The sequence below is a fragment of the Sinohyriopsis cumingii genome, chromosome 18 (genome assembly GCF_028554795.1).
Source record: "Sinohyriopsis cumingii isolate HCF-2022 chromosome 18, ASM2855479v2, whole genome shotgun sequence".
Taxonomy (NCBI): Eukaryota; Metazoa; Mollusca; class Bivalvia; order Unionida; family Unionidae; genus Sinohyriopsis; species Sinohyriopsis cumingii.
This window is the reverse complement of record NC_142978.1, coordinates 59,410,603-59,424,081: the sequence shown is the minus strand read 5'-3', so window position 1 is coordinate 59,424,081 and position 13,479 is coordinate 59,410,603. Positions and strand designations below refer to the sequence as shown.

The 13,479-nt window shown below is 33.6% G+C and overlaps 1 protein-coding gene across 2 annotated transcripts in view; it reads left to right on the top strand.

The window, feature by feature from the left end:
- Positions 1-13,479, top strand: part of LOC149776746 (rap guanine nucleotide exchange factor 4-like) — a 272,232-nt gene that overhangs the window by 224,780 nt on the left and 33,973 nt on the right. For both annotated transcript variants that reach the window (XM_089941417.1, XM_089941418.1), the window contains 5 exons: positions 19-169; positions 4,499-4,593; positions 8,178-8,278; positions 12,196-12,342; positions 13,201-13,298. In XM_089941417.1, coding sequence (XP_089797543.1) covers positions 19-169; positions 4,499-4,593; positions 8,178-8,278; positions 12,196-12,342; positions 13,201-13,298 — 592 coding nt within the window. The remainder of the gene's footprint in view (positions 1-18; positions 170-4,498; positions 4,594-8,177; positions 8,279-12,195; positions 12,343-13,200; positions 13,299-13,479) is intronic.

The following is a 13,479-nucleotide window of genomic DNA, read 5'->3' as shown; positions in this document are numbered from 1 at the left end:
GACCTTAACCATCTTTAGTTATCATGCAGAAGTGAGTCAAGGGTCAGATCAGGAAGCATTAGACTACACACTGACTCATAAAAAATGTGTCCTCCATTTTGTTCAGGAGTGGGTCAATCTTGCCAGCCTGGCACTGAAAGGGGATGTGACTTTTGGTGCATTTCTGGAGGTAAGCATGATGATCACCATACATGCATAGTAAATAGTACAGTATGCACTGAGCATTTATATTAATCTACAGACAGTTGCACTGAGTATTTACATTAATCTTTAGACAATTGTGTTGAGTATTTATATCGTTCTCCAGACAGTTGTATTGAGTATTTACATTGTTCTCCAGACAGTTGCATTGAGTATTTATATCATTCTCCAGACAGTTGCACTGAGTATTTACATTAATCTCCAGACAGTTGCACTGAGTATTTACATTGATCTCCAGACAATTGCATTGAGTATTTACATTAGTCTCCAGACAGTTGCACTGAGTATTTACATTGATCTCCAGACAGTTGCATTGAGTATTTATATCATTCTCCAGACAGTTGCATTGAGTATTTACATTAATCTCCAGACAGTTGCACTGAGTATTTACATTGATCTCCAGACAATTGCATTGAGTATTTACATTAGTCTCCAGACAGTTGCACTGAGTATTTACATTGATCTCCAGACAATTGCTTTGAGTATTTATATCATTCTCCAGACAGTTGCATTGAGTATTTACATTAACCTACAGACAGTTGCAATGAGTATTTACATTGATCCCCAAACAGTTGCACTAAGTATTTATATCTTTCTCCAGACAGTTGCACTGAGTATTTACATTGATCTCCAGACAATTGCTTTGAGTATTTATATCATTCTCCAGACAGTTGCATTGAGTATTTACATTAATCTACAGACAGTTGCATTGAGTATTCACATTGTTGTCTGGACAGTTGCATTGATTATTTAGATTAATCTACAGACAGTTGCATTGATTATTTACATTAATCTACAGACAGTTGCATTGAGTATTTACATTAATCTACAGACAGTTGCATTGATTATTTACATTAATCTACAGACAGTTGCATTGAGTATTTACATTAATCTACAGACAGTTGCATTGATTATTTACATTAATCTACAGACAGTTGCATTGAGTATTTACATTAATCTACAGACAGTTGCATTGATTATTTACACTAATCTACAGACAGTTGCACTGAGTATTTACATTAATCTACAGACAGTTGCATTGAGTATTTACATTAATCTACAGACAGTTGCACTGAGTATTTACATTAATCTACAGACAGTTGCATTGATTATTTACATTAATCTACAGACAGTTGCATTGAGTATTTACATTAATCTACAGACAGTTGCATTGATTATTTAGATTAATCTACAGACAGTTGCATTGAGTATTTACATTAATCTACGGACAGTTGCATTGATTATTTACATTAATCTACAGACAGTTGCACTGAGTATTTACATTAATCTACAGACAGTTGCACTGAGTATTTACATTAATCTACAGACAGTTGCACTGAGTATTTACATTAATCTACAGACAGTTGCATTGATTATTTACATTAATCTACAGACAGTTGCATTGAGTATTTACATTAATCTACAGACAGTTGCATTGATTATTTACATTAATCTACAGACAGTTGCACTGAGTATTTACATTAATCTACAGACAGTTGCACTGAGTATTTACATTAATCTACAGACAGTTGCACTGAGTATTTACATTAATCTACAGACAGTTGCATTGATTATTTAGATTAATCTACAGACAGTTGCATTGAGTATTTACATTAATCTACAGACAGTTGCATTGAGTATTTACATTAATCTACAGACAGTTGCATTGATTATTTACACTAATCTACAGACAGTTGCACTGAGTATTTACATTAATCTACAGACAGTTGCATTGATTATTTAGATTAATCTACAGACAGTTGCATTGAGTATTTACATTAATCTACAGACAATTGCATTGATTATTTACATTAATCTACAGACAATTGCATTGATTATTTACATTAATCTACAGATAGTTGCATTGAGTATTTACATTAATCTACAGACAGTTGCATTGAGTATTTACATTAATCTACAGACAGTTGCACTGAGTATTTACATTAATCTACAGACAGTTGCATTGATTATTTACATTAATCTACAGACAGTTGCACTGAGTATTTACATTAATCTACAGACAGTTGCATTGATTATTTACATTAATCTACAGACAGTTGCATTGAGTATTTACATTAATCTACAGACAGTTGCATTGATTATTTACATTAATCTACAGACAGTTGCACTGAGTATTTACATTAATCTACAGACAGTTGCATTGAGTATTTACATTAATCTACAGACAGTTGCCTTGAGTATTTACATTGATCCACTGACAGTTGCATTGAGCCTTTACATTGATCCACCAACAGTTGCATTGAGTATTTACGTTGATCTATAAACAGTTGCATTGAGTATCTACATTATTCTACAGACAGTTGCAATGAGCATTTACATTGATCCACCAACAGTTGTATCGAGCATTTACATTGAGCAACTGACACTTGCATTGTAAATACATTGATCCACCAACAGTTGCATTGAATATTTTCATTGTTGTCCAGATAGTTGCATTGAATATTTACATTGACCTGCAAACAGTTGCATTGAGTATTTACATTAATCTGCATACAGTTGCCTTGAGTATTTACATTGATTTACAGACAATTGTTCTGAGTATTTACACTGATCAAAAGACACTTACATTTATCTTCAGACACTTGATATTTACATTGATCTACAGACAGTTGCAATGAGTGTTTTCATTACCTACAGACATTTGCATTGAGTATCTACATTGATATACAGACTATTGCACTGAGTATTTATGTTGATCCACAGACAGTTGACTTGAGTATTTACATTAATCAACAGACACTGAGTATATACATTTATCTACGGACACTTAGTATTTACATTGATCTGCAGACAGTTGCATTTAGCATTTTCATTGATCTGTAGACAGTTGTATTGAGCATTTTCATTGATCTGTAGACAGTTGTATTGAGCATTTTCATTGATCTACAGGCAGTTGCACTGAGTATTTACATTGATCTATAGATAGTTGCACTGAGCATTTGTGTGATCTACAGACAATTACACTGAGTATTTACATTGATCTATAGACATTGAGTATTTACATTGATCTGCAGACAGTTGATTGAGTATTTACATTGTTCTACAGATCTTGAGTATTTACATTGATCAAAGGGCAATTACACTGTATTTACATTGATGTACAAGCATTTTTACCGAGTATTTACATTGATCAAAGGGCAATTACACTGTATTTACATTGATGTACAGGCATTTTTACTGAGTATTTACACTGATCAAAGGGCAATTACACTGTATTTACATTGATGTACAGGCATTTTTATTGAGTATTTACATTGATCAAAGGGCAATTACACTGTATTTACATTGATGTACAGGCATTTTTACTGAGTATTTACATTGATCAAAGGGCAATTACACTGTATTTACATTGATGTACAGGCATTTTTATTGAGTATTTACATTGATCAAAGGGCAATTACACTGTATTTATACTGATGCACAGGCATTTTTACTGAGTATTTACATTGATCTAAAGTTGTATTGAGTATTTACATTGATCTACAGACAGTTGCAGAGTTTCAGTAATCAAATCTGTCTTTAGATATTTACAACGTATTGTAAATTCCAAGTTTGTAATGAGCTGTAACTTGAGTGGATAGGACAAACACATTAAATTCATTTCAGGACTGCATTTCTTTTGAAATGAACTTAAATACTAATACAGATTATCTCATTAAACTCTCTTTGAAGATTGAAAAGATTTTTTTAAGATGTATGTTTTGAAAGGGTGTTTGGTTTTTAATTATTTTTACATTCACAGTAATTCTTTTTTTATATATGGGATCTTTTCGTACCTTCACAGCAATTAATATGGGGTCTTTTCATACATTCTTGGTAATTGTATTTAATATGGGCTTTTATATACCTTCAGTTACATTTAATATGGTCACTTTTCATACCTTGATGTAATTACATTTGGTATGGGTTTTTTTCATACCTTCATGGTAATTACATTTAATATGGGCACTTTTCATACCCAGATGGTAATTACATTTAATATGGTTTTATTTCTTCATACCTTCATGGTGATTACATTTAATATGGGATCTTTTCATACTGTCACAGTAATTCATATAGGATTCATGTCAATTCATGCCTTCCACAAGCATTTACAGCATTTGTTAACATAAGTTACATTAAACATTGACCTCTGTCATTAAATTTGTATTTCAGTTGGCACCAAGGTTTCTAAATAAAGAATGCGGAGATAGTTCAGATATATGCTCTCTGACTGATATTTAAAAATGTTTGAATGAATGGTCATAATTTAAATAAATTTCTTTATTTTTTACAGGAGCTTCACAACTCTATTCTTGATGACCTCGTAGCTTATCCGTCTCTGAGAGAAGATCTGGATGCAATAGAAAATATTTTAGAATGGAAAGAAAGGTAATATTCTAAAGATGATATTGTCTCTTGTTCACAACTTTAATATTTTTAGTACTTTGCAAAGAGAAAATAAGTATCTTAACACTTGTTCACATTTCAGATATTGTTTTTCAGTACTAGTAAAACTCTGTCTCCCAAAGAATTTCTTGGCACATATATTTGATTAAGTCTTGTTACTTTTATTTATTAAAATTAATTAAGTAATTGTTATAATCAGGTGTTACCAAATGATCCTGTATTGTTTGGATTAGAGACCACAGAATTGCTGATAATATAGCACTCCTGGAAGCAATGTTGTTTTGTGGGTGTGTACATTTGTCTGACTGTTCATTTTCTTGATTACAAGGCATAGCTCACTCCTCATCAATCTTTGACCAAATTTTCCTTCATTTTTATCTCTGCTAGTCACAGACCAGAGAAGTTTATGGGATGGTCTGTTGTCCATCTGTTTGCACAAGTTTTTCATTGTTACTCCTAAGAAACTTCATTGAGCATGGTCATGAAACATTATGCATGCATTTATCCCATATTGTAGTTAGTCATAAATAAAAATGGTGCCTGTTGGGCATCCACTATGGTCACTTCAGGGGCCATTTTGAAAATCATGTTATTGCAGTTCCTCCCGAATGGCTGTCATATCAACATGGAGATTCACTGAAAGACTTATTATCATATCTAGTTGGTCCTGAATGAAAATGGTACTGATCTGATGTCCAATTTGGCCACCACAGTGGCCATCTTGAAAATCTTGTTCTCACTTTTCCTGAACAAAAATAAATATTGCTATGGGGCTTTTCCAGAAGACTTCTTATGATGTCTCGTTGATCCTAAATGAAAATGGTGCCACTTGCACTTCCACTATGTTGAAAATTTGGGAAACACTACACGTTCCAGTGCTCAAAGAATGTTTTTTTTAGACACAAGCCCAGACTGGTGATGTAAATAAACTCACAAGCTCTGACTGAAATTACACAACCTCTGACTCCAATTTCCACATGCCCAAAATTTGCCCTTTAATATTGTCACACAATAGCTACAATTCAAATATAAATTCAATAGAGTTTAAAGGTTTTGAAGGTAATGCAAGTGTCACTAGTGTTCATCGCTACACTGGCATGCTTCATGAAGTAAAACTCTGTCAACCAAGGGTTCTAAAATTTATTTTTGTTTGGCTTTACTGATAGCTAACCTGAATTGGCTTAAAAATGAATTACACTTCAAAACTATTCCAACAACTGAAACGGTCATGTTTTGCATTCTATATATGCAGAAACATTTCAACAGAAACATTTCCACTATTCACAAACTTGTCCAAAATATAATACATATGGCTTAAACATTGTAATTCAAGGCAATAATATGTAAAACATTTGTTCTTGTAAACACATCTAGCATCTTTTTGAGTTACCTATAATGGGTTGTTCCAATTCATGAACCTACCTATGCAAATTAGCACAATGGGCTCACCCACTGCAGCCTTCAAACACATCTCACTAGCTTTTTTGTCAACCAGTTAAGTAATATATGAAATTGTAGGTTTATGCCTGATCATTTTGTCTTTAATTGCCACTATTTAAACTGCCAAAGATATAGTTCTACATCAGCTCCAGTCTTTAATGTTTACCATTTGTACATGGTGCATGGAACAGGCATATACTGAAAGTGGTGGGTTTGTTTTGTTTTGTTTCTTTTTACAATATTTTTTTAATATTACTGACAATTGTGTTTTCTCCAAACATGACTGTGTCGGGAGGTTTAGGAGTATGGAATCATAATTTAGCATGACATGCCATGCTTCAATCTCAATTTTACATAGGACAGTGGTGATCTAATTTAGATTGTATCATGTTATGGCAGGTATGTCAACATCTTGAAAATACACTTACACATTTCATCAGCGTGATCAAGGCTTACTCAGGCAAATTATATTTTTTCTGACCTGCCTGTTGGGCACCTTACTTAGAATACAGGACAGGCCTAATCTAAAATTAGAAGGGTTCCAGGTGTCAGGCTATCTAATTTCTTTTAGCACTGCCTTCTAATGGATGGTCATATCAACATTGGGTGTTTTACCTAACAATTTACTGACACTTTGGCTCATGAATGTTTCATCCTTAAGACATTTTGGCCCTGGATGTTTCAGCCCTAAGACAGTTTGGTCCTATATATATTTTGGCCCCATATTTCAATATTACTATACATTTTGTTTTGAATATTTTTTTTTATATTCAAATTTTGAATATTTTGAATAATTTATGTTGGAATTTTAAAAACTGGTTAAACTAATATTATCAAAACTATTTTGATGAAAATACAGTGCTAACTCCTAAACTACTTGAAGGATTGCCATGAAACTTTACACATAAATTCAACCAAAGGTCTAGTTCAGCTATGTGCAACCTAGGATCCATGAACCAGAGTTGGCCCACAAACTGGTTTTATCAACTTATTTACATCATAGGGTGTTGCTTTTTAAATTGCTTATTTGGCCTGTGTCCTGGATGTCTGGTCTAGTTGGTCCTAAAGAGAAATGGTACTGTCCAGGCATCCAATATAGCTGCCACAGCATCCATCTTTCACTAAAATAATTCTTATGATGTTTATTTGGTTCTTTATGAAACTGAAAGCTGTCTGATGGCTACTATGGTCACCTTCTTGAAAATCTTGGTATCGCTACTCAGTACTGAACAGAAATTGTATTGGCATTGGGTTTTCAGCAGAAAATTTCTTACGATATCTAGTTGGTACCAGATGAAAATGGGCAAAAATTGGACATCCAGTACGGTCACCATTCCAAAATCAGATTACTATGACCTATATACTATGACCTATATTTTATGATTATAAACATTCCATATACTGACTTCGGGTGATATATAAATCAGCATTCCTATGTACATGGTAAAATAAGTAGAATGAAACTCAAGAGATAAGCTTGGTAACATCAAACCCATCATTAGAGAATGGCATTCACCTATTGAACAAATTGCAGAAAAAAGGAGGTATTGTGTCATGTATACAGGACACGCCTACTATACTTGTATATAATTTCTGATGGTTGGACCTATATTCAAGAGTACATATCATGCTAAAGTCCACTGACAGTAGAACAGATTCTGTTTTGAATGTATCAACTTTTATCCTGTGAGACACATGTTTTTTTTTAAATATGTGAACTTGATGAAGAATCTTTATGCTGGTGTACAAAGAGAGAAAATGTTTTTGGGGAGTGTGGTTTATATAACCTCATTTACCAGCTACCAGCTAAAATTCCAGTACAAAATACCTAGTTAATTGAGGGAGTGTGGTTTATATAATCACATTTACCAGTTACCAGCTAAAATTCTAATATAAAATATCTAGTTGATTGAGCCCCAACAAGCAAACTATGTTGCCACCAGGATTTTGTGATGCTAGACAATTTTTTATGGGGAAAAAAAAAATCTCCAAGCATGCTAGGATTCCTTAGAAATTGGACAGTTTGGTCCTCATCAAATGTTACTGATTGATATTGATGTAAAGTTGTCCTATCTTGTGTCAACTCTATGCGATGTTAGCTACATATGTTTTTGTCTTGATTGCAGTGAGTCCCCAGCTCATGAGAAACCCTTGGCAAAGAAAAAGAATCAAAACAAGACACCTGAAGAGAAGAAAAAAAGGCAACCCATCAAGCCCACAGATGAAAGTAATAGTTTCTTAATTTGCCCTAGTCATGACTCATTTATTTTGCATGTGATTAAGAAGATGGTGGTAGTACAGTATTCATTATAAATCTATCATGTGATTAAGAAGATGGTGATAGTAAAGTACTCATTATAAATCTATCATGTGATTAAGAAGATGGTGGTAGTACAGTATTCATTATAATTCTATCATGTGATTAAGAAGATGGTGGTAGTACAGTACTCATTATAAATCTATCATGTGATTAAGAAGATGGTGGTAGTACAGTATTCATTATAAATCTATCATGTGATTAAGAAGATGGTGATAGTACAGTACTCATTATAAATATATCATGTGATTAAGAAGATGGTGGTAGTACAGTACTCATTATAAATATATCAGTGATAGCCAGAGTATATCAGTTTATAGGGAGGCTGCCTTATAATGAAGTACTTGATATGATATACTCCTTCATTATAATGGTGGCCATGGGAACCAGATTATATCAATTTATAATGAGACTGTCTTATAATGAAGTACATGATATGGTGTAATCCCTCATTATAATGCTTCTCCATGGAAGTTGCAGAGCATACTACCTTGTACTAGTTTATAATGAAGTACATGATATGGTGTAATCCCTCATTATAATGCTGTCCATGGGAGTTGTAGAGCATACTGCCTTTTGCTGGTTTATAATGAAGTACATGATATGGTGTAATCCCTCATTATAATGCTGTCCATGGGAGTTGCAGAGCATGCTGCCTTGTGCTGGTTTATAATGAAGTACATGATATGGTTTAATCCCTCATTATAAAACTGTCCATGGGAGTTGCAGAGCATACTGCCTTGTGCTAGTTTATAATGAAGTACATGATACATATAATTTTACTACCTCTTAATGAAATTGGATCCATAACCATATTAGCCTTATAGTGAGGGAGTAGTGTATAATGTTTCCAGTTGCTATGGCAGTGGGAATAGTAGTGTGATTCTGCAATAGCACACTCCTTTATGACATGACTTTGGATATAACATGATTGTGATGTGGCTCCCAAAATTTCATATGCATGTATTTTTCTTTTACACGAAAAAAAAAAAATTTCTTCTAACAATTACAGATAATAATGTAAAAAGTTTATTATCATTTTAGGGAAGAGATTGCAAATGAATTCTAATAAAAGAAGATCAGGGCATGACTCCTGAAATTTTATATTCATGTATTTTTCTCATAAACAAAAAAAAACACTTTTTTCTTCTTAAAATTGCAAAAATATAATTTGTTAAGGGTTTATTCAGGGATTGTGCTGGATTCTCCAATGTCTCAAATTGTGGGTGTTTCTTTTCCTTTTTGGAGACAAAATATACCATCTGGAAATGTTTTGTTGTGACAGCATTGATGGTTGTTTAAACCTGATCATACAGTCTTGGGTTCAGAGTTAATAAATCCTAAGGCACCATGAAAGGAAGCTGCAAACCTGGATATAAAATTCACTGGAATATGTTATTGCATAAACAAATCCTTTTTGCATATTGACTAACCATCTTGACAGTGCATTATTATATCATAATTCACTTAAGCTGACATCTGGCCTGAGCACTGTATGCTGTGATACACTCAGATAGTCATGCTACCAGACTTGCTACAAGTGAGCAACCTCTGAAGGCAGTAGCTGTTACAGTCGACCAAACAATGGCTAATTCTTTGTTTTAATGTACCCAGAAAAAATTAGTTTTGCTTAAACTTAAAAACAAATTGATTACCTTTTGAAGCGACAACAGTTCTGTATAAATACTAAGCAAATTAAAAAAAATCTTTTAGTCTCAGTGTTCTACAATTATTTGATGTTGCCCATACAATAATAAAATGGGCATTTGTTGGGTCTTCCAAAGTTGGCATTTAGCAGTGACTTCAATAACACTCTTCATCAGTCGTAAATAAAAACAAACAATCATTCATCAAAGGAAGTCAGCACCAAACTTCAAATAAAAGCAATGGAATCTGATGGATTGTTGCACTTTTCAAAGAGATTGGAACATGTTTGTTCTGTTGTGAAAGTTTCATATTTGCAGAAAAAAGGTTTATGCTAACGATCACTGCCAACAGCATAAAACGCAAGCTAAATTTTCAATCTTTTGAAACCATAGATATCTGGCTGAGAAGTTAGTTGAAGGTAGGCATTTCACAAAGATGTTTTTTCTTAAAAATTATTTGTTAACATGTTTTCATTTCTCTATGAATAGTCTCATCCTAGCCCCATCCCCTGGGTAGCATTGGCAAGGTGATAGCTGTCACCACCTGCCCAAAACCTGGGCCAATTAAAGTATGCGTACATGTAGCATGTAAATAACTAAAGCCATGGTAACAATAAATATAGTGAATTGTTTAGTGACATTTGTTTCTTGACAATGGGATCAAATGCGAACTACCATCATTTTGTATGTGTTATGTGTGTTTTCTAAACAGTCGTGACTGGTACATGAATTTTAAAACGTGATCTATATTTAAATTCATGGAATTTCCATATATATGTACAGTACATAATGCATTATGCAGTATACTGCACAAATGTAAGTTGTCAATATACAAGTAAATTTCAGACTAGTTTTGCCTTCCATTAATCAAAAACGTATTTTAGCACCTGATTTTATTAACCACCCCACACAATTTTCGAGGAATATTTTCTTCGGCTGACAAGGTTTGTTTTATCAATGTTTGGCGCATAACATGGTCAGGTTATCTCAGAGGTGGGCAAACTTTCCAGTGCAAGTGCAGCATACACAAATTTACACCTTGTCGCGGGCCGCATAGTTCGTTAAGTAAAATAATTAATATTTGAAATAGCAAAAACAAAAGTTTTTTTCTAAATAATATCTAATTAATTTTCAGTTGTTAATATGTTGTTAATATTTGAAAACTTAAACTTAAACTTCAAATGAAGCACATTTATTTGATAAACAGAGTAACATAAACAGAGTCAGTGCGAATGATGACTTGTTCCTAGGCCGCATGAAAACCCTTGGTGGGCCGCATGAAAGCCCTTGGTGGGCCGCATGCAGTCCACAGGCGGTAGTTTGCCCACCCCTGGGTTATCTGGACTCCAGCCATTGTGTTATAGTGGGTCACACTGTATTTGCGTTTCAGTCAGGTGTTCTGCATACATTGCTTAACTAAACAGAACATTGGCATAATATTACAATAGGTCATAAGCTTTTGTACTTGTATATGCTTTGACAGTTGAAGCCTTTTCTCCCTTTCTTATGAAACCTTGTTTTTCATTCCTGTTTAACATTCAGACATCTGCTTTATAATTTTTTAAATTTGTTTTAAAGTCTGACAAAAGAAACCCTTGTTCTCTTTAGTGGGATATAATGATGGTGGACATGGTCAAGAATGATGCCATTATTCAGTTTTTGCTAGTGGAACCGCCAGTTCTTTATGTAAAATTCAAATAAAGGAACTAGACATATGACCCAAGAGGTGCAAAGCAGTTGTTACTCTACCTTAGCAATCTGCACAGCAGGATTAGAGGGTTATACACAGGACCCAACACTTAACACCACACTGTCAGCTCCCTATCACTGTGTATATTCAGTGTGTTTTAATTCAGGCCATTCAGAAACCAATTATTTTTGCAAAGTCCTTGTGTACTAAATATTCTTGATTGAACCGTGTATATTTGCATATAAGTCTGTTAAAACTTCTAAGAACATAGAACCTGATCTGCCATCACATATATACTGGCCTATCAGGGTCCATGTTGTTCTACTGATTAGCCATGACAGATTGCATAGACCAGATCTGCCAATGCATTATGCGATGGCAGATCTACATCTGTGCAATTGGATATGTCTTGTATGCAAGCACAAACGGTATATCCTTCATCAGCCTTTGTAGGAATCAGTAAAACAGTACACTGTTTTATTTTTTGTTAGATATCTTCAAGGTGTATTGTGCTGATCATACATACAGCACTCTACGACTCCCAATGGATTCCACTGTTCAGGAAATTGTGTACCATGCTAGAGACAAGCTTTGCCTTGGAGATGACCTTGTACTCTGTGAGGTTAAGTCCACTGGAGGTAATGTAACTCATTTTGTCACTTTGCTGTGTTTGGCAAAGCTATCAAGCAACGCTGAATGCATTTAGTTTGAGCATGGAAAATTGTTAAATTGCTAGAAGTAAAGTAAATAATTAAGAATGGAATGGAAAAGAAAACAATTAAACAAAGAATAAAACATTTCACACATACTTAAAGGAAGTTAAATGACGGTTTTATTATTCTTAAAAAGTGGCATAGTGGTTAATCAAATAAAAAACATGTTTCCAGTTGTATTGGTTACAATATTAAGGTAGGTTGTTTTCTTTTTTTAAAATTTTATATATATCGTGATGATTTTTTTTTTACCATGGGGAGAAAAAGTGCTAGGGTCAACAGTGAGAAACAGGGGTGGTCAGCCAACCAGAAACTCTTTTTTTGCCTTCATGTGCCAGCCTTACAGTTAGTGGGTTGCAAGTTTGAATCCATTTCAGACAAGCTACCAGCATGTCTCTATCAAAGACACTATACTGCCATAGCCTTAACTCTAGTCTTGTGCTGATATGTCACTAAACTCGGAACAGCTGTTAAAATGAGAATAAAGTTAAATCTGCACTTGAAAGGAAAAAAGTCAGAATTTCATCTATTTTTTGGGGTATTAATTTGAATTTGGAATGTTTTTGTGAAACTTATTTTTTTTGATATATTATATTTTTGTGGATATGGGAATGAGTCCTTAGTATTGCCATGAATGGATTATTGTTTACTCTGTCTTTTTCTTGGACTGCAATGAAGTGATACTATTACTTCAAGGTATATGAATGGATCTAAATTATATTTTTAATTCACAAACATGGCTCTATCTTTCTAATAACATACTCTATTTTACCTTTCAAACAGAGAGGCGGGTGTTCAAAGAGAACGACATGTGTATAACATCAGGATTGGGAATCAACAGTCGACTTTTTATTACTCCTAGGGAACATCTGGATGCACTGGTTTGTATCATTTAGGCCAAAAATAAATCATTTTCATCTCTCCTAGTTGTTTGTACACTGCTTCATAATTATAACTTGTTGATTGAAGCCACACAAGTGTACTGTATAAAATGCCATCTCATAATCACCTGTCATGTAATTAAGATTATATGATATTAGAACATGTAATGATGCAAAATGA